Source organism: Rattus norvegicus, chromosome 13 (genome assembly GCF_021556685.1).
Source record: "Rattus norvegicus strain SHRSP/BbbUtx chromosome 13, alternate assembly SHRSP_T2T, whole genome shotgun sequence".
NCBI lineage: Eukaryota > Metazoa > Chordata > Mammalia > Rodentia > Muridae > Rattus > Rattus norvegicus.
Genome location: NC_141546.1, coordinates 35,140,706 through 35,163,311, shown reverse-complemented (window position 1 = coordinate 35,163,311; position 22,606 = coordinate 35,140,706). Strand labels below are relative to the sequence as shown.

Here is a 22,606-nt window from a genome sequence, read left to right as displayed (position 1 = left end):
TGAACAAAATATGTCACATACAATACTACATGTCCAATAATGGCTGGTGTCCACCTTCTGATGGCCTGATTTGTCATTTCGCCCCCAATAAATGTCCTTCCTGACTGCAGGATGGCTCTGTATGTGGACCAGGGGACACTGTGACAGCACATGCTGTCCCTGGCCAACCTGGCCATGACAAGCAAACAGTAGTACGTTACTCCAGTTAGGATCTGCCCCTGGAGATAACCCAGCTTCCCAAACCTCAGTTTACTTTTCTTTATGCAAAGTTTCATGTACCAGTGACACACAAATGATCTCGATTTTTAAACATGTATTTATTGTATGTGTGATCACACTTGTGCATATAGAGGTCAGAGGTGAACTTGTGGGAGTCGGTTCTCTCGGGTTTGGCAGCAAGCCCCCCTCCCACTGAGCCATCTCACTTGCCCATCTCACAGTTTGCACAGAGTATTATCTGGCATGATGTTTGAGGGCTGCTCTCATAGAGTCCGACCATGAACATCCCCTAGTTCACTCCCATTGCCTCTACAGACGGCAAACTATAAATAACATGAGCCAGACTTACACAGACATGAAAAGGAGGAGGAGCCCCTGAACCTGGGGCTGCGTGTAATTTAATTCCCACCAAGCTCTCCCATTATGAGAACACTGCATAATTGCGCTTAACTGCTATTCTCCTCAGTCAGTGACCAAAGAAAGAGTCAGTCACTCAAGACAGGAAGTTGGATTCTTCTAAGAAAAGACTTCAAAACAATAATGTGAGGAAAGGCAGAGCCAAGGGGAGTGAGCACTCACTCTGCACAGCAGCGGCAGGCTGGCTCTGTGAAGCCTCATGTGGCTTCATAGGCATCCCAGCTCTGGCACTCTGAAACCACTCGGGCAGAGGCAAAGGGAGGGCACACGCTGTGATTCCCAGTGTAATGCTAAGAAGCAGGGCTGGGGGTGTGGCTCAGCTGATGAGCCACTGTTACTGAGCTCTCCTGAGGTAGAGGAAGAGGATTAGAAGCTCAGTGTAATCCTTCATCCTCAGAGTCAAAGGCAATTGGAGGTTCATGAACCTGTTTCAGTAAAAAACAAAACAACCCTCCTCTCCCAACTAAATAAATAATTTGTCCAAGATCCTAGGATATAGTATTGGGCCTAAGATAGCCTTAGCCTAAGGTGGCATTAGCCTAGGATAGCCTTAGCCTAAGGTAGCATTAGCCCAGGATAGCCTTCACCTAAGGTGGCATTAACCTACCTCAGGATTCGGATAGCATTAGCCTATGACAGCATTAGGCTCTGGAAGTCTTGGCTTTTGGACTCACTTGCATGTGCTGGTCACTCTAGCACCCATGGGCCGCCCCTCTAGCTGGCCCTCTCACATGACTCATGGTACCATCTGTAGCTGAGATATGGGTAGCTTGAGCAACGAAGGCCTAACACCAGCTACTTCAAGCCAGCTGTACTGAGCTCCTGCTAAGTCTCTCTTCAGAACAACGGGCCTCTTACCCCATTTCTGCCACTGACTGCATCTGTGATGGGCGGCTTCCATCAGCAGGCCTCGGACCACGATTTTATGGGATACACCCAGTGTCTCGCTCCTTGTTAGCATGACTGTGTCAATTGCAAGTCTGAGATGAACAGTGCTATGTTTGACACATGGCTATGTTCCCTTTTGAAGGCACACGGGCCAGCCACATGGCTCAGTGGGTAAGACTGCTTCCTGCTGAACCTCAGGATTAACCCCTGAGACCCACATGGCAGCAGCAGTACACTACGGCACGCAGACGCATGTGCACATGTGTACACACAAGAAAGAAATCAAAACTTCAAGTACTTCAGATGGTTATTATGTAGTTAACTTATTTTCTTTTGGTACACACGTTTGGGGGCACACATGAGGTGTGGAGTCGAGGGATGCTGTAGGTGTCTTCCTCAGTTGATTTCTACCTTGTTTTGTTTTCTTTAAAAGAAAACTTATGTTTTATTTACTTATTTGCTTATTTAGTATGTGTGTATGTGCCTACATATATCCACATGCAGGTACATGCCACAGCCTGAGTGTGGAGGTCAGAGGACTACTTGTGGGAGGTTTTATGAGGCAGAGTCTCTCACTGTTACCAAACTTCATAGATTTGGCTAGTATGGCTGCCAGCATCCTCCAGGGATCCTGGATGCTGTTTCCTAGAACTAGGTCACAAGGTCAAGTGGGTTCCAGGGCTCAAACCCAGGCCCCTGTGCTTATGTGGCTAGCCCCATGGAGTCATCTCCCAGCCGCACATCTTGCTTGAGCACAGGCCTGCATTGGCTACTACCAGTGTACTGCCTTTCATCCTTCTTTCTGCTTATAGATAAGACCCGCAGAGCTTAGATTTTTATTACACCATTTCTCCTCCATGTACGTCTGGGAGAGGACGTACGCATACTCCATGGTACCCAGGCAGAGGTCAGAGGGCAGCCTGTGGGAGTCAGCCTCTCCTTCTATCATGTGGATTCGGCAGTGAGAATCAAATTCAGGTTATTAGTTTAGAAATCGTCTTGATCCACAGACCCATCTCACTGGTCCTGGGTTTAAACAACTTGTTCATAGCTACCAAAGTATTAAGTGACAGCGATGGAATGACATCGACTTTTCAAATACATTCTCCCTCACTCTCGTCAGTTCTCCTTGTGGGTTCTGACACTTTGCCTTGGCAATCGAAAAAGAACATATGAGTGACATTAAAAAGTTAAGGTGACCCTAACACAAAGAACCCCTGTGTGCCTGGTGGCCTTACAATTGCTTTCACCTGTCATAGTGATTCCTGAGCCCACACCTGAAACGGCAGGGCAGGGAGAACACTACTTACCACCAAAGTGTCAAACCTCTGATGGATGCCCTCACAATTGCCAGGGACAACTTCTTTATTGAAATCCATAGAAGTAAAGTACCGCTACCAACATGGTGCTCTGCACTCCAAGGCCCAGTGGGCCACACTGTCTCCTGCTCAGGGGGAAGCTGCCTCCACTGACCTTAAGTCACTCATTCCCACAGCCTAGCACAACCGGTCTAATTTCCAACACTCTGACAAAAGGCACTTAGCTCACTCTTCTGGATTCTGGTCCACCATGCAGGAAGTCACAGCAGGCATGAGACAGCTGACCATATCCCTTTCCATGTGCGAGCAGAGAAAAATGAGTGACGCACCTCTCTTGCTTCTGCTTAGCTCATTTTCTCCTCTCTTACTCAGCCACAGACCTTTCCAGAGAACAGTGCTGCCCACAGTGGGCTGCATCTTCCCACATCAGTTAAGACAATCCCCTGTAGGCCAACCTGTTCCTGACAATCCCTCATTGAGACTGTCTTCCTAGGTGACTCTAGATTGCATCAGACAATCAAAGCTGACCATTGCGGCATCTTTAATGGACCTTCTTCAGTCTAGGAGCTGTAGATAAATCTGCTTCCTACCCACCGGGGCTCCACGGGGGCTTACGCCAAGTGCTACACCCCAGCCCCAAAGCAGACAACTGAAACTTACAACCACTTTCCTTCCTTTCGAATATTTCACATTAATAAAACAGCAAACCAAGCAAAGCCCCTGGATTCTAAGTGACAAGAGACACTGAGACAACAGGCAGCATTCGTTTGTGTAAGTTTCTCCAGACATAGCCCCAACCTTGTCCCGTCTGTCTTTCCTGTGAGTCTGTACCAAACTGGTAGCTAAACTAGGTATGAAGGTGCACTGTAGTCCTGGCACTTGGGAGGTTGAGGCAGGAGGACTACCACAATTTCAAGGTATTCGAGGGTTATGCAGTGAAACTTCGTCTCAAAAACGCAACTCTAAAGGTTTTTCTCTCACTTCCCACTTCGGACGTACAAAGGAGAAACAGGAGGGTACAGGCTGTTGTGCTTGAGTTCCTCACGTCTGCTACCATCAAGTGACCTGCTCCATTCAGTGTCATCACTGTGGGACAACACAAATTCAAGTCCAGAATTAAGGTTCTAAAGAGATTCCTCAGGGAACTCACAAAGCCATATGAGCCAGGCAAATTCAGCTTCTAATCTTACGGCAACCCTGTTGACTGCGTTAAGCACACAGTTGATATTTAAGCTGGGTGACTTGTTATTTAACAAGCGCTAATTTAAACACCAAAATAAGTAGTCAGCTGTAGTAAGGACCCTGTGGATAAAGGCACTTGCCACGGAAGCATAAGGACCCCAATTTACATCCCTAGGAGCTACGTTAAAAAAAACCCAGATGTATAATTTGAGCATCTTTAATCTTAGCACTGCTACAGGGAGACCGGCAGTGCAGACATGAGAATCACCAGAAACTCTCGGGCCTGCTGTACACAGCCAAGAAATAACCGAAATACGCCGTCTTAAACAAAGTGAAGGGTGAGGCCTAGCAACCAGGCCTGTCCTCTCATCTGTGGCTGAGTCCTTGAAAATGCAATTGAGTAGACCCTTAGACGCGCTATGACACAATGAGGTCATAAACGAGAGGCAGAGTGCGAGGTACGCTGCTTCTAGAAGACAGAGATTGTGCACCAGGCATAGACGCCTTCCTTATTCTCTTCAGCTCGAGGCCAGCAGCTGCAGTCTCCTGGCTCTAGCCGGAAGCATCTTAACAAAGCTGCCCACCCCACTGAGGAAATGGCTCGTGTGTACTGACTCCAGTGACCAGAATACACCACGCATGGTGGCCTTCCTGAATAAGCTCAAAGCCACTCTGTCTTCCCAGAGCCATCGTGGGGAGGGGGCGGGGCAGTGAATTGCCTTTGCCATCTACAGTTCTTCATTCTTTCGAGCTGTGCCGTTGCTCTGCCACCAACGGGACAGCACTTTGCATTCTGATTGTTCTCCCTTAAAACTGGAACTAAGGACTTGGGGCACAGCAGCAGCTCCTGTGTCTTGTGCTGAGTGTGTAAACCAGGCATACATTCTTGGCTGCCAGCCTCTGGGGGATGGGTGACTTCTATAGTGGATGTTTGAAGGCTATGCAGTGAGGGGCAGAGGCGCAGGGGCAAGGACTTACCGAGAGGTCAACGACTGTCTGGATGGCTTTGTCTTTTCTCTTTATGAAGTCATCATCCTGCAAGACAGAACCCAGGAAACTCAACCAACTCTGCTGAGGACAGAAATCAGCTGCACATACAAGTCTCCCTTGTCAAACAGTTGTTCCTCGCTGCTGTGCATAAAGAGGTCCAGTGAGCTTTGTAAAAATTTGTGGATAGGTAAGTATATGTTCCTATATGTGCAGGTCCATATGCGTGTTCGTGCATGTGGAGGCAAGAAAACAACCAAATTTGTTCTTTCTTGGGTGCCATCAGCTGGAGACAGTCTCTCACTGTCCTGAAGCTAACCAAGTAAGCAAAACTGGCTAGCCTGGGAACCCTAGGGACCTGCCTGTCCCTACCTCCCCGGTGTTGGGATTACAGCCTAGCTTTTAACATGTCTACTTGGGAATCAAACCCCGTACCCCTGGTTTGCAGGCAGGTGCTTACCAACCGAGCTGTCTCCCAGGTCTCAATTTTCTCATGAATCTCCCCTGGGAAAAAGCTAGAGCCTCTGCAAATAATGCTGACAGGACCTTACCGTTAGTAAGAGAAAGCAAGGCCATGGAGAGAGTAGTGATTGAGACAAACACCCTCCTCATGCCAGTCCTCAAAAGCACTAAATGTAATCTCAACTGTAAGCCTCAGCTCTGCCATCTGCAAACCAGGAGCACCGCCGCCTACATGAAGGAGCACTGGCCAGGGTGAAGACGCAAGGCAGCAACGTGCTAGAGTGTCTGAGCGCCTGGTGCTCTCCCTTGCGCAGTTACTACTGACTGTGCCCACAGGAAACCTGCTGCCGGGCCGTCTCCTAAGACGTCTTTACAAAAATAGAACCGTGGGCCGAAGAGACGGCTCAGTCAGTAAAGAACTTCTCCTACAAGCATAAAGACCTGGATTGGATACACCCCAGAACCCACGTATAAAAGCCAGGCGAGGTGACACACGCTTGGAATCCCAGGGCCGGGGGGCAGAGACAGGAGGATCAGCCAGTCTAGATGAATCTATGAGCTCTAGGTTCAGAGGGAGTTACACCTCAAAAAACAAGAGCGAAAAGCAAAAAGGGAAAAAAAAGGTGAATTACTGAGGGAGGTACCTGATATCAACATATGGTCTATACACACACACTCACACACGCACACACCCACACACGCACACACGCACACACGCACCTGACCATGTAGGTGATACGCACAAGCTTTTGCAATTTAGAAAAACTGTAGAGATGAATCCTTAGCAGCCACTTAACTAGCGATTCTAATGAACCACAAGGCTGCTCAGAAGTGCCCAGGGAGGCTGGGGTGCAGGGGGGCCCATGCTCACCGCACCCAGGACTCTCCCCCACATATTTACACCACCAGAGAACACGAAGGAAGAGCACACACGAGTTTTGCCAGAGACGACGTTTCTGTCATCAGGGGACATCGCAGAGGAGAACGCAGAGAGAATGTGAGGGCTGGAGGGCGAGGGGAGGGCTGTGAGTGCATGACGTGGCTCTGCGCTGGAGCTCACTGTGTCAACTGTGGCTGCACACGCAAGATCAGTCAACGCTCCAGCTCTAACTGAACCAGTCGGGTAACAGTACAGAAGGGGGCATGGGTATGGGAAGGAAATGTGTTACAGACTGCCCAGGGTGAGCAGGGAGGAGTTGGAAGTAGATGTGACCGAGATGCACCTCAGACATGGATAAAATTTAAGGCTGGACAGATGGCTCAGTGGCTGAGCTCTTGCTGCTCTTGGATAGGACACGAGTTTCCTCGCTAGCATGCACGTCAGGGGGCTCGCCACCTCCCATCTCAGGCTCCAGGAGCCTCCTTAGGCACTTGCACCCATGTAAACGCACAAACACACACACATTAAGTCTATCGCATTCAGACAATACGTAATGAATAACCAGACAGGAGCGGAGCGGAGCACTGACCTCCGGGAGGCTGTAGGTCTTCTGGAACTGGGAGATGGAGTAGGAGCGGATGTAGTCGCCCATCTCTTCCTTTGTCTCTATAGCTCGCTTCACCAGCCACTGAGGGAGAAAGGGAGGTGTGAGAGGGCAGGAATGGACTCCTACTGCAGCGAAGCTGCACGGCCCGGGAAGTCACGTCGGCCTGCCTGACCTGCCCAGGTGGGAAGAGACCATGACAAGACCCAGCGACCTCGGGTGACCAGTCGTAAGTAACTGTGCAGCATTTGAAAGTCTCTGTCAAGAAGGGGAAGTTCCTTGACGTTCTCTTTGTTGTTGTTGAGACAGGGTCCCATGTAGCCCAGGCTAACCTCACACTCATTATGTAGTTGAGGGTGACCTTAAGTGCTGGATGACGGTCTGTATGCTTGGCCCAGGGAGTGGCACTATTAGAAGGTTTGGTTCTGTTGGAGTAGGTGTGTCACTATGGGCATGGGCTTTAATACCCTCATCCTGGTTTCCTGGAAGTCAGTCTTCCACTAGCAGCCTTCAGATGAAGATGTTGAACTCTCAGCTCCTCCTACACCATGCCTGACTGGATGCTGCCATTTTCTTGCCTTGATGATAATGGACTGAACCTCTGAACCCATAAGCCAGCCCCAATTAAATGTCGGCCTTCTAAGAGTTGCCTTGGTCATGGTGTCTGTTCACAGCAGTAAAACCCTAATAAGACACCATCCCTGGCTCATGCCTTGTTAGGGATGGAACCCTGGGCTTACCTCGTGCTAAATAAGAACTCTCCTAACCGCACCAGCTCTCAGTTCCCTGACATTCTCTCTCCCTCGTCCCTCCTCTTTTTTACCTATTTGTATTTTTTGTGTTTGGGCATTTTGCCTGCAAGCATGTCTGTGCACCATGTGCATGCACTGTCTAGGGAAGCCACAAGCCCCTGCATCTGGAGCTGGTGGCCGCTGGCTGCCGTTCAGGTGCTGGGAATGGAAATTGGATTCTCTGGAGGAGCAGCCAGTGCTCAACCACTGAGACACTTCTCCAGTCCCTCGATACTTTTTTGTCTTTAAAGATTTACTATATTTCTCCTCATCTGAGGATGTGTGCATGGGGAAGGTGTGCACATAAGTGGAGGAGCCTGCAGAAGCCAGTAGAGGCCACTAGATACTCTGGAGCTGGACTCACCCATGCTTGTGGACTACCTGCTGTGGGTGCTGGAAACTGGACTCTGGTCCTCTGAAAGAACAGTGAATGCTCCTACGAGCTGAGCCATCTCCAGCCCCAGTTCCTAGATAGCAAAGAACTACAACAGGAGCAGAGCAACTCACGCCAGTGCTCTCAGTAAAACATGGAAGCTCGAGGCGCTTGAACTCACAGAGATCTGCCCGCCTCCCAAGTGCTGAGATTAACACCGGACACCATCACAGCCCAGCTCCGGTGCCTAACATTAATGTCAATGGGGTTTCTGTTTGTTTTGGTTTTTTTTTTTTTCTGGTTTGTTTGTTGCAAGAACAGAAAGAGGGAGAAAATACCACAGAGAACATTTGATACAATCCCTCTTCTGCAAGATGAAAGAAATCCTCAGGTGGTAGAAGAACGTGTACCAGGACAGAGCCCGAGTCACTGGGATCACTGGATAGGACATATTTTGAATCCTTATGACATTTAAGGTAGAACTTTATAGAACCTTACACTGCTCAATAATCTGTAGCTATAAGATAAAGCTGGGAATTACAACTGGGAGGTTTCTATATCAGGTGACTGAACACATGGGGTTTTTTATCTGGAAGCAGCTAGCCTCACTCTTCCTAGTTTCCAATCTAAAAACCCCATGCACTTAAAATGCACGTGCTGTTGTTCAGCTTTTCCCTCCAAGATTGAAACAGGGAAGCTTTTTAAACAGGAACTTAAACAAGATCAAAAGAACATCAGGAAGTCCCTGAAATTGACCAGATTCACTAAGCCCCTCCCTGGCAGAGTAAGTAAGAAAAGCCGAGAATCCCCCTTAGACAGAAAGAAGCCAACCTGCAAAGAAGACTCTCGGACAACCAAAGAGAAGACTCTGCGACCAGACCAGCAGCCTAGAAGGAGCAGAAACCAGGGAAGCTGCCCGCAAGTACTTTCGATCTGGAAAGGACACTGCGGGCTTTTGAGTTGTCAGCAGGCTGTGCAGTGTCCCGGCTGTCTTTGGGTCATTTTTGCTCCTGTAAGGAAGCCCTCACCTGAACAGATTCCTGTAAGGAACTCTAGTAAAACCCACTGGGTCACTAGGTTGGACTTCAGTGATATGTATACTTTGGTCTGTTGTAGGCTCCCTGTGTAAGGTGAGCAGGCATATGTGTTACCTCTTCAGAGAAAACGTTGTCACACAACACACCAACAAACACAGATATGTACATCATGCAAACACATGCACTCGTACGCACTCGTGCACACACATCCATGCACACACGCATGCACGCACGCACACACACATGTACTGTGGATAATGCATGCACTGAGCTGTTCTTCGTTAATTCTTTGTGTTATTCATGAGCCCATCAGAAGGAAGAACCATTTGGTAGTCGACAGTCCCTACTCAGAGAAACTCCCACATCCTCAAAGCAGTATGGGGACAGTGGAGGTTTACCAAGTGCACAGCAGGTCCAGCTGCCTAGGCACCTAGGTGTGTGAACCCACAGCAAGGCCCTCGACAAGGTAGGAATAGGGAAACTCTATAGTTTATTTTTATCAATTAATTGTGTGTCATGGCTTGCATGTGGAGGTTGGAAAACAACTCTGTGGAATTCCTTCTCTTCCTCCACCTTTACGTGGGTTCTGGGAATCAAACTTAGGTCATTGGGGCCTCACGGATGCTTTACCTACAGAATCATCTCAAGGGCTCAGATTCTGTTGAGAAGGCAGCCAGCACAAGTAAAAGACATGGTTAGGAAGCAGTTGCCCCAGATAGGTTGGCTTCATGAAAATACCATGCTGTGTAACACATACGCCTTAGCGTACGTTCCTGTGTGGTGCATATCCTAGGAAGAATACTCCTGTTATTAGCATCTTCTATTATTTCCACTCTACCACCAGACCATGCCCGGAGACCTGGGACACTGAAACATAAACAGGGCAGGAGGAGACAGCACCAGACAGTGCAGGAGCCTCCTCAGTCCCACCAGGAACCCTGACTCTGGATCACATGGGGTTTGCCCTGGCTCCTTCTGTTGCTGTGACAGAAAACCCCAACAGAAAAGTGACTTAGAGCCAAAGCAAAGGCTAGTTTACCTCACCGTCACAGGCTACAGTCCATCACTGTGAGGAAGGCAAGCCAGGAACTTCAAACACCTCTTCATGTCTCAGACAAGAACAGAGAGAAAGGCGTGCACGCATGCCTCATGCTCAGCTAGCTTTCTCTACTCTTAGAGCCCGGGGACCCAAACTAGGACCAGTGTTGCTCGCTCTCAGGCTGTGTCTCCCCATCAGGACAATCCCTCCGGGATACACACAAGCCAAGCTGTTCTACACAGTCCAGCGCTACGCCCTTCTACAGGGTTCTACAGTGTGTCAAACGGAAGATGAGACCCAACCATGTAGCCAGGTGTGGAGGCCCACACCCTTAACCCCAGCATCTGGGAGGTAAAGGCAGACAAATCTCTCGAGTTTGAGGCTAGCTTGGTCTACAAAGTGAGTTCCACAACAACCAAGGCTTCAGAGAAACCCTGTCTCAAACAATTAAAAAAAAAAAAAAACAATAACAAGAACAAAAATCCCAGAACTGAAACAAACAAAAAGAAGCCACCATGCAGCGCTCATCTCTGTTCACCTTCCGGTGATCAGAGTCTCACACTCCCACCCGCCCGATCCTGACCTCTCATGCCTGTGCCCATCCATCTGCCTCGATGGATCACACCTAGTGTGATGTGGTAGAGAAGGGAAAGAAGGCTGCATCCCCAGGCTACAGAACCTGTTGTAGAGTTCCCATTGTCATTTCCGCCATGACTCTCTGGCCCCTGAGAAGAGTATCTGCCTTCATAGACCCAGATGCAGCATGGACATGAGAAAAGGCAAGTCTTAGCCAGCTAGTCTAGTCTACTTGGCAAGTAGTCACATAAGGGTCAATGTCCTCTGGCTTTCACACGCATGCACACATGTGCATGCACTCACACGCATGCCTACACACACAGCCACCCCCACACACTTGTATGCCCCCACATGTGTACCTCCACACTCATGTACCCACAAACACATGTGCACTGACAACACACACATACGCACACAGTAACACACATATGAAAAGGGAAACCAAAAGTCTTTGATGGGCTATGTGAAGGCCAGAGGGAAACTGTGGTGCACAGAGCACAGCTGCCTTTTGGGAACGATGGCAGGAATCCCATCAGCTGTGCTGCACCAAACCCATCCCGCCCTTCACCCAGGGTCCAGGCTGGGGCTGTGGGAGCCGGCTGTGTTCCAGGAACTCCCAGGTAAGAGGCAGGAGTCCATGCAGAAGCCCTCACCTGCACGACAGGGAAGATGTGGATAAAATCCATGCCCTGGATCTGGTGGGGCTCCAGCTGGTGGGGGCACTTCATCCTTGGGAGGACCGAGACGATCTTTTCCGACAGAGCTCTGTCCGGGAGAGAACAGTAAGCAGAGTCAGGACACACTGAGGGGCTCTAAAGACATCTCTACAGTCTAGGCAGGACTCTGAAGAAGCCCCGGCCTGGCCAGGGTGACAGGGACAGACCTGACCAAGGTCATCCCAGTAGACCGGCATGAGACGCACAGCTCAGCTGCCTGCACGTAAGGTCACAGAAGCATTCTTCTCATCGTGTAGCACACCCATTCCTTTCCTTTCGGTTTTTGCTTTAGTTTTGTTTTTAAGGCGAGGTCTCGTGCAGCCCAGGCTGGCCTCAAACTTGCCTTGTAAACAGGGATGATCCTCCTGCATCCACCTTGGTACTGACTGGTGTTACAGGTGCATGCCATTACGCCACGATCACGTGGTGCTGGGCATCATCTACCCAGAATCCACACTAGTCCCATGGAGACAAATTCTAGGTCCTGGCTCAGTGAGTCTTTATGACCACTGCACTGTTCTTAGTGCCATCATCAGCAGGAAGAGAGCTCCCTCTAGTGGGCCACAGAGCTATGCTTGCAATAGTACCATTTGGGAGCTTAAAATGCAGCCGTGAGACCTCAACAATACACAGTCAACCTTCTTGCCTTTCCAGAAGGTTCTCCCTGGCCACTCCTCACAGTCCACTTAATCATGCAATTTATAAACGCCTGAAGGGGAGGATATAGCAAGTCATTTGGGGTTTTATGAGCCTCTTAAAACTGCCTCCCAGAAAAGATAGCCAAGTCCGGGCAGTTCCAGCAACAAGCAGGAGAAGCTGCCAGCACTAACCGTGATGGTAGCAGCAATGGGGAAGGAAGCACAGGACGGGAGGGCAGGGGAAGACAGGAAGATGTAGGCAGGAAGATGTCTCACAGACATTCCCAGCCACCCTCTGCTCGGCTCAGGAACTCAGACTTCCCTCAAAGTCGGGAGAACTTTTTCTGAAAAGTCAGAACTTCTTAAAAAAGCTTTGTCAGCCCAACAGTCTGTGGTCATTTGAGCTGAGAGCCTGAGTTGAGGAACTGCCCAGATCAGGCTGCTGGCTTGTGTGTATGCTTGGGCCACTGTCTTGTTAATTGCTATAGGGGCACCCAGTCCATGGTGGGTAGCATCGTCTGGGCAGGTCACCCTGGGGTGTATAAGAAACTTAGTTAAGGGTGAATCTGAGAGTGAGTGAGTAGCCTTCTGCCATGGATCCTTCTCCCGTTCCTCCACGAGTTGCTGCCCTAACTTCTTCAAAGACAGACCGGGACCTGTGAGCCAAATAAACTCTTTTCGCCCCTATGCTGCTTTCGATCATGGTGTCTGCCACAGCAACATTACAAAATCAAATAAACAAGGGACACGTGTGGATCACCAAGCAAACTTCCTAGCTTGAGATTTTAGTGTAACCAGTGTTGTTACAGATTACGAATCTGACACTTTAAGGGTATTTTCTTTTTAGACAGGACCTTGCTATACAGCCAAGCATAGCCTCAAAACTATAATCCTCCTGCCTCGGCTTCCTGAAGGCTTAGATTGCAGGTGTGCACCACCACATCCAGCTGACTCTTTTAAAGTTTTAAGTGTTAGATCTATGATTTCCTCCTCCATAAGGGTTGGTTTGTCCTAGATCTAAATCCCAGCCCTACCACTTCTGAAACTTCTGGCAAATCACCGGCTCTTTGGCCAGACAGATCTAAAACACAATGAGCAACAATGGGGACAGCAAGATGGCTCAGAAGGTAAAGGCAGTTGCGGCCAAACCTGACAACCTAAGTTTAACCGGGATCCACATGGTAAAAGAGAAGCAACTTTTACATGTGTCCAACTCTGCATGCAGGCTACGGCACACATGCATACACGCTCGCACACATACGGTGAGAGGAAAAAAGAGGAGAAGAATGCTTGTCTCAGGCATTCAAAGACAGGACAAATGATAAAACGCACGCACAGCTAGGAAGACACTCCCTTTGCCTGCAACCCTCTGCCGTCAGGACCCCCTGCACCATCTCACTCTCAAGTGTTCCCAGTGCTTATGCAACTTCCACATATATAGTTTGCTCCTTCAAGATTCATTTTTTAAATTTTTAATTTATGGGTATGTGTGGCCAGGAAAGGGTATTGGATCCCCTGGAGCTGGAGTTATGGGCCATGCTAGCTGGTTTTATGTCAACTTGACACAAACTGTAGCCATCTGGGAAGAGGGAACATCTATTGAGGAAACTCAGCCACTAGAATGACCTGTGGGAAAGCCTGAGATCCACTGTCTTAATTAGATATGGTGAGGGGAAAGCCTACTGTGGGTGGTGCTTCCCAGAGTTGGCAGTTCCAGGCTGTATGTGAAAGCAGTCTGAGCAAGCCCTGGAGAGCAAGCCAGTAAGCATCGCCCCTCTGGTTCCTGCCTCCAGGCCTGACTTCCTTCTAAGATGGACTATGTTGTGGGAATGTAAATAAAATCAACCCTTTCCTCCCCAAGCTGCTTTTGGTCCTGGCATTTTATCACAGCAGTAGAAAAATAACCACGACACAGACAGCTGTGAACTGCCCCAAGTGTGAGCTGCCCCAGTGTGAGCTGCCCCAGTGTGAGCTGCCCCAGTGTGAGCTGCCCCAAGTGTGAGCTGCCCCAAGTGTGAGCTGCCCCAGTGTGAGCTGCCCCGAGTGTGAGCTGCCCCAGTGTGAGCTGCCCCAGTGTGAGCTGCCCCGAGTGTGAGCTGCCCCGAGTGTGAGCTGCCCCGAGTGTGAGCTGCCCCAGTGTGAGCTGCCCCAGTGTGAGCTGCCCCGAGTGTGAGCTGCCCCGAGTGTGAGCTGCCCCAGTGTGAGCTGCCCCAGTGTGAGCTGCCCCAGTGTGAGCTGCCCCGAGTGTGAGCTGCCCCAGTGTGAGCTGCCCCAGTGTGAGCTGCCCCAGTGTGAGCTGCCCAAGCTCGTTGGCTGAGGACTGAACTCTGATCCTCTGCAAGCGCAGTGTGTACTCTTAACCATGAAGCTGTCTTCAGCCCCACAGTTTACTTAGTTGGTGTCTGTCGTCTGTGCCACACTAACTATAAGCTTTATGAAAGCAGGGCACTTCTCTGTAACGTTCTCACAGTACCTGATGATGTCCGAGCAGTAACGCACACTTGATAAATATTTACTGCAAAGATTAATAAGGACTCTTTTCACCTGATACTTTCCATTTTGTCCTTAAAAAGTACCATTTATGCTGGCAAGATGGCTCAGTGGGCTGAGAAGCTTGCTAAGAGGCCTGACAACCTGAGTTCAAGCCCTGGGACCTAAATGATGGAGGGAGAAATTGACTCCCTCAAGTTGTCTTCTGATACACACACACCACACACACACACACCATTAAATACAGCTTTATACCATGAGAAATAAAAAGGAATGTGTAGGGCTGCAGAGATGGCTCAGTGGTTAAGAGCACTGGCTGCTCTTCCAGAGGTCCTGAGTTCAAATCCCAGCAACCACATGGTGGCTCACAACCATCTGTAATGGGATGTGATGCCCTCTTCTGGTGCGTCTGAAGACAGCTACAGTGTACTTATATATAATAAATAAATAAATCTTTAAAAAGGATATGCATATGAACATGTAAGCACCATCTCCACCAGAAAGCCCTCCTCCCGCTCGTTAGATTCATCCATGGCAGGCCCCAGGAACTTACATTTTCTGACCGATTGTAGAGTTTTCCTGAAAGAGCAAATCCACATCCACATCAAAGCTGCAAGTGGTGATACACCACGTCATTCCTCCTACTACCTGTAAGAAAGGAGAACGCTGTTTCTCAAGGGCCCCTTGAGGAGGGAGCAGCAGGAGGGAAACTCAATTCCTAAGCAGTTCATACAGACTCAATAAGCACACAGAATTATAAACAGCTGGTGTGTATGCATGTGTGTCTGTGTGTGTGTAGGTGTGTCTGTGTGTGTGTGTATCTCTGTGTGTCTGTGTGTGTGTATGTGTGTGTCTGTGTGTGTGTCTGCGTGTGTGTCTGTGTGTCTGTGTCTGTGTGTGTGTGTATCTCTGTGTGTGTCTGTGTGTGTGTATGTGTGTCTGTGTGTGTATAGGTATGTGTGTGTGTGTGTTTCCGCGCACGCATTTGTGCGTACCTGCACATGGAGGCAAGAGGTCAAATCTGGTACCCTCAGACTGTACACCCTGTTTGTTGAGAGACAGGGTCTCTCACTTGCTGATTTGAACTGGCTGGCTGGCCAGAGGTGCCCTTGGATTTTCCTGTCTTCGTGTCCCCAGTGCTGAGATGACTAGTGCCCACCACAACACCCAGATTTCTATATGGATTCCCGGGAATGAGCCTAAGTCGTCATTCATATAGAACTTTACTGATAGCTCTCTCCTCGGCCCTCCCATATAATGTGTCTGCGTCTTCCCTGTGTCATCAGCTGGCACAGTGATAAATCCTTCTGCAGTGGTGGCAATGTCCATCCCTATGCTGTCTGTTATGGAAGCTACGGGTCCTGCCCGGTTACTGAACACTCAAAGTACCACCAGTGTGCTGGAGAAGCAGACTCTGGAATCATGAAGTGTTACAGCCTTTTAGCAGAACTGTTGGATCTGGCAGGAATCTGGAACGATGGCACCCAGGCTTTGAAGCAGCCTTTTGTCAGTGACTGTTATCTGAGATCGGATGGGGTTGTTCCCTTGAAGGTTTCTCAGGAGCCTTTGCATGTCTTACTCCTGAGACGGGCCTGGCAAACCAGGAAGTCTCCCACAGCTGAGAGCTGCCTAGGTGCTGGGTCTTTCAAGATAGCCCATGGGTCAGATAAGATACGTTGGTACAAGAAACTGATTTGCTAAAGGTGCCTTTTGTGTAATAATAAAAAGAGCTTCAGGGAGGCTGTCTCTGCTGTCCCACAGAGGTTGTCCCCCTTGCTGTTGAGAAGCCTGAATTCATCCTGCAGTGGCTCTCGTTTCTTTGATCAACTTGCCCTGCACAATCGACCAATACCTACAGAAACAGTCTTATCCCTCATTGATCTTCTTCCTAGGCAAGGGTCAGATATTATGTGCTTGGATTTCTTTTTATGTGAAAGGTGTGTGTGTGTGTGTGTGTGTGTGTGTGTGTGTGTGTGTGTGCATGCGCATGGGCATGCATTCGCCTGTTCATGGGCATATGGAGGCCAGAGAGACACACCAATGTCCCCTATTGTTCTATGCCTTGGTTTTTGAGCGAGGGTCTCTTGCTGACCCTGGAGCACACCATGACCAGGGAGCCTGAGGCATCCCCCATCTCCTCAGTGCTGCGATTATCACTGCCCCTGGCTTTTTATATGGCGATTAAGCTGAGATCTTCATGCCTGTGCCACCCCACTGAGTCATCAGCTGAGAGGTGCATTTCTCTCTCTCTTCTTTTTTAAAGATTTATCTAATGTATATGAGTGTTCTCTCTGTACACCTACGTGCCAGAAGAGGACATCAGATCCCATTATAGATGGTTGTGAGCTACCATGTGGTTGCTGGGGACTGAAGTCAGGACCTCTGGAAGAGCAGACAGCTGAACCATCCTCTAGCCCCAGCCATTCCTTCACCCAGTTTTTGACATATGCCAGATCGGGAGAGATCATGTCTTTTACCAACCAGTCATGTGGGCAGCAAGGCTGACATTTTCTGGTCCCTATTTAATAGCTGAGTTGTACAATAAAATACCCATTTCCAGGTCGGTAGCACAGACCCCCCTAAGTAGAAAGTTCAATGGAAGAGGTCTGGACATGCTTTTTATAAAACATCCCTTGCTCCTTCTACCACATACAAGGAGGAAGGTGGTACCCTGGAGCCTGCAGCATTATTTCCAAAGCTTTCCTGGCCTTCCTTACCATTGATTTCAGATGCCTGAGGGGTGCAGTCTACTGGGCACCATATAATTTAGGCCCTGCCTGTTGGTTGGCTTGTCGCTCTTCTCGACAGTGGAGCTCTTTGAGTGAAGGGCTACTGCTTATCTCTGTGCCCTCAACACCTAATACTAGGTCCTGTGCATGATAACTGTTCACAGCTCTGCTAAATTAAAAGATGCTACCCCAGGGCTGGAGAGACGGCTCAGTGGTTAAAATTGCATGCTGCTCCTGCAGAGAACTTGAGTTTGGTCCCCACTCTAACTCCAGCTTAAAGGAGTTCCAATGCCCATTTGAACACACCAACACACATGTACACATACTTAAAAATAAAACTTTAAAACAAAAGTTTAAAAGACATGAAATATTCCATCCCGTGAAGCCCCACCCCACCCCCCCAAAAACAGGCAGCTGCCACCTACAGGGTACCTGCCATTGTTTCTACGCATGCATTTCAGGATGACTATGAACTCAGATTATCTCCTCCATATACTTCATAACTCCTTCCCAAAGGATATGTTCCTTAAGAGAGAAACAATTTCTCATATGTGCATGTATACGTGTGAGCGTTCATGTGTGCGTATGTGTGCGTACATCCACATGCATCCATGTAGAGGCCACAGGTCTGCAGTGGGTGTCATTCCTCAGGAGGCTTCCCTCCATCTCTCTAGTTGAGAAGGGTCTCACTGTGCTGGTGTCCTGGGACTCATCAGTTTGGCCAGGCTGGCCAGGGAGACCCAGGCATCTGCCTGGCTCCATTTCCCCAGTACTGGAATCACAAGCACGGCACATTCTGGGTTTTGCTTTCCCTTTCTTTCTTTCTTTTCTTTAAACATGGGTTCTGGGGATCCAAGTTAGGTCCCCATGTTCTCTCAGAAAGCACTCTACTGACTGACTGAGGAGTCTCCCCGGCCTGCACAAACACTCCTTTGCTTTTTTACGCTTCCTAAAATATTGTGCACAGTAAAGGAACCCGATTGCACCTACTGACTTATAATTCTCTTTGAACAGGAAATCCGAGTGCATCCCTAAGGAATCTGGATGGGGAGGAATAGAATCATGGGGAAAGAGGAAGTAAAAACACACTCACTCCAGCCTCCGCTACCTTGGTTAACGGTGCAGTCCTTCAGAGAAATGGCTTAGTAGATAGCGAGGCTTTTTCTTACCTTGTCGAAAGGAGACAAGCCTTTAATTCTTGCTCTGAAATAGCCAGCCGCAACCAAGAGCTCCAGGATTTCAGTCAGCTTGACATTCTGTTCTTCGTCTTCTCTCGTTTCCACCTGGAGCAAAAGGGATATGTGTAACTGGTAAAGGCCATCTCAACTGAACAGAAAAGAAGTATATCCTTCCGGTAGCATCACCAAGAGTCCGATGACCATATGAGCATGAGGACCAGAGAACCCATATAAATGCTGGGCAGGCATGGTGCCCACCTGTGAGTCCAGCACTTGGAAAGCAAGGACCACAGGCTAGCTATATGGATAGACAGACTAGACCAACTAGCAAATTCAGGATTCAACTGAGAGGCCTTGGCTCAATGACCAAGGTAGAGAATGACTGAGGAAGACACCTGATGTCAACCTCAGGCCTCGACTCACATACATATGTACCCACATGCATGTGAACACCCACACACACATGCCTAGGCATATATAGACACCAAACATGCAAACACACAAACACACAGATAAATAAAATAGGAACCTTTCAGCCATCATGTGTCTGTTATAAAGATAACAATCTCCCACCTCAATCCACCGTATACGGCATTCCTACAGGCTAGCATGTACAACCAACAGAACCAATGAAATGAGCATGACTCTGAATGGGGATGTTTGATTCCAAATTCACGTTATACACATCAACATGCTTACACAGAATGGAAAGGGGCCATGAGCTGATACGCAGAAAACAAACAAACAAACAAAACATCCTTTCTTGAAACCATAAAACCCCTCCGCACTGGTTAATACATCCAGTTACTAAACTCAGAATACTGGAGGCCAGAGAGATGGTTCAGTGGTGCAGGGAACACACTGTTCTTCTAGAAGACCCAGGTTCAGTTCCCCACACCAGGCAGCTCAACGCCACCTTAACTCAACCCCGCAGTATCTGACAACGCTCGTCTGGTCTTCTTGGATATCCAGATTCACTCGCACATGCAGACACGCGGACATATATGAAGTACAGGTAAATAGATTCATAACCAGAACACTGATGAACACGGATCACCCTGAGCTCTTAAACGAGGCCAAATAAACAAACTCCCATGCGTCCTGCACTGTCGCTCACAGAAGCTAGAAGCTGAAAGCTATGGTTTTCTCTCATATACACACAAAGGGGTTTAAAATCCGGACTGCATTAGTTAACTGGATTGCTGAGAGCCAGGTGACAGTAATTCTGTCCTTTTAAGACAAAGTCTCACGTGCCCAGGGTTGGCCTTCATTGCTGTGCGTGGACTATGACCTTACATTTCTGAATCTCTTGCCACCCGGGTGCCAAGATTAGAGGCACCCCACCCCTCACTGTTCATTGTGCTGGGGACAGACCCGCAGCTCAAGCACGTATGCAAGCACTCTCCCCTAAACCCTCGTTATTTGGATCTTGTAAATTTTATACCTGTGCTAGTTTCTAACCTTTATATCTTCTATTAAATGTATATCTGTGTGCACACTAATATAATACAGTTCTTGCCTTGCTTTTCCTTTTCTGAGATGGGGTCTCACTATGTATGCCCAACCCCCCTCCTCCTCCCCTCGGCTGGTCCAGAACTCACTATGTAGACCAAGCTAGAAAAGAGCAACAAATCAGACCCAGCCTCCTGGCAGCCTCTGAGGAGTCAAGCATACTCACGGAAGTGGTGTGTTTACTACTGTTAGAAAGACTTCCACTAGTTTGAAGGAGTTGGGGTAGAACTGGGAGCCTAGACAGGACTCCATAGCAGACGGCCAAGAAAAGCCTTAACCAGCGCTTGCCTCACCTACATGAGGATCTGAGTTCAATCTCCAGAACCCATGTAAACATGCCAGACATGGTGCTATGCCCTTGTAATCCCAGGGACAGAAAGATCCCTGGGACTCACTGACCATGCAACTTAGCCTATTTGAGAAGTGCCAGGCCAATAAGAATGCCTCAAAAGAGGTTTTCAGTGTTCGTGAGGGTGACATGGGAGGCTCTATTCTGACCTCCACACATTCACATAGGCACTTCGACAACACACACACACAGAGAGAGAGAGAGAGAGAGAGAGAGAGAGAGAGAGAGGGAGGGAGGGAGGGAGAGAGAGAGAGAGAGAGAGAGAGAGAGAGAGAGAGAGAGAGAGAGATTTGTACATGGCAAAGAAAACCTACACTATTACAGTCCAGACTCCATGAAACTTTACCTAAAGCAGGGCCACATCAGCCCTTCCTCTGCAATATTGTCTCCTGGGCACTGAACACTGTGACTCGGTAATGAGTAGGGTGAAGATGTAACAGAAGGGTGTGTGAGGGGCACAGGGAGGCAAGATCGGTGCAGTTGAATATGAACGACCACTAGGCACAGTGTCGAAGAAATGGGCACACCTCTGCCAAAGCCTGCCTCCTCCTCGCCCTAGAAGGGGAGCCAGGTGCCCTAGAGGTGTTCCCTACTTCTCTCTGGAAACTGGGACTCTTCACTAAGCTCAGAGCTTTGAGTAAGGCAACTAGAAGAACAACTGGAAATCCCCCAGCCAAGCTCTAAGGGTGGCCCACCGTTAGAAGGTGGTTGAGCTTTTCTTCCCAGCCAGCGTGGTGGAAGTCCTGTCTTGTCTGTAAGAGCGAATGAGTACAGGCTGAGAATTTGACTAATGCATTCCTGGAAAGGTTCTCCCTCCTTAAGCAATGTTCCTGTCCCGGCACGGGGCACCACAGGAGAGGGTGTCCTCAACTCTTGTCATCACCCCGATGTGCGCAGAGCTCCCAAACTTCCTTCATCCTCCCCGGCCCGTGGGACTGGGGGGAGGGGCAGGAGGCTACAAGCCGGGTAGGTGGCGTTCCACCCCGACAAAAGGGAATGAGAGGCTGGCCGCCTGGACCCCGCAGGAGAAGTGCGTCCCAAGGTCACCGACCTCTGCACACCAGGAGCCAGGACAGTCTCACCGCTCGTCTTGTGACTGCCGAGACTCCTGAGCGCAGCAGCCTTGGCCTGGGGGAGCCAGTCTCGCAATGTGAGGGGTCTCCAGACAGCCCGAGATAGGAATTCCCTAGGACATCATGATGTATGAGGCTGCATCTGGGCAGATCTCTGGATGTTCCCTCTCTCCCCAAAGGACCTAGGAACCCTTAAGTTTGCACCCAGCAACACGATGCACCCTGGCACGCCGGGGGACCAGCCAGCTGCCCCTCCAGGAGACCTAGAGCCCGCCTAGGGGCAGACACACCTGAGCAACCGCAGACACTGTGCCCCGCCACTCCAGCCTGGTCCCTGCCCACCGCCCCGGGATCGGCCCTCTCTCCCCAGCAACCCCAGGGTGTCAGGGACAGAGGTCCTCACCTCCGGGAGCCCCTGGCCCTCCGGCCCCTTGGGTAACCCCATGATCCGGATGCGCTGATGTGGAACCGAAGGGAGCCGGTCCTATAACCGGACTGTGATCCGGGTGGGGTGCAAAGCGGAAACTTCCTTCACAGGAGCTGACACTACCACAGCCGGTCGGAGAACCGTGGCCCCGCGGAGCATGCGCACTAGGGCAGAAGCAAGGAGCCACTGCGCCTGCGCTTGCGCCAGGGCAGCCAGCACTGCTGGGCGGGGCTGGATCCTGAGTAACCGATCCTCCCCTCAAGGGCGGTACTGAGCTGAAGATTCCTCCTAAACTACTTTTTATTTCTTTTTTAAATGTTTCTCTTTCTTCTGTTTTTCCTCTTTTACTTTTTCTTTCCTTTCGTTTTCTTTTTTAAGTTTTTGTTTCTTAAAATGTTTTCTTATTGTTCTGTCTTTTTCTTGAGACTGTCTTAGCCAGCCTGGCTTAGTACTTGCTGTATATCTGAGGATGACTTTGTACTTCTGATCTTCCTGCTTCCCCATCCCATGTCCTAAGATTGTAGGCATGTGCCACCGTGACCAGTTCCCTTTTCTTTCCCGTTTACAAAGTAGCATAAGTTCCCTTATGGCATTTTCATACATACTTAGTTTTACTTGAACCCCCACCTACTTTTCTCTACCATTTCCTTGCCCCGCCCCTTCCTTCTTATATCCTTCTACCTCTAGTATTTCTCCTTTCAACCCTTATATCACTAGTGA

The 22,606-nt window shown here is 49.3% G+C and overlaps 1 protein-coding gene across 1 annotated transcript in view; it reads right to left on the bottom strand.

The window, feature by feature from the left end:
* Positions 1–22,042, bottom strand: part of Ccdc93 (CCC complex scaffolding subunit CCDC93) — a 68,387-nt gene extending 46,345 nt beyond the window's left edge. The window contains 6 exon segments of the mRNA NM_001024997.1: positions 5,004–5,060; positions 6,944–7,042; positions 11,428–11,539; positions 15,172–15,266; positions 18,517–18,630; positions 21,863–22,042. Coding sequence (NP_001020168.1) covers positions 5,004–5,060; positions 6,944–7,042; positions 11,428–11,539; positions 15,172–15,266; positions 18,517–18,630; positions 21,863–21,904 — 519 coding nt within the window. The 5' untranslated portion in view covers positions 21,905–22,042.
* Between the last annotated feature and the right edge of the window lie 564 nt (positions 22,043–22,606).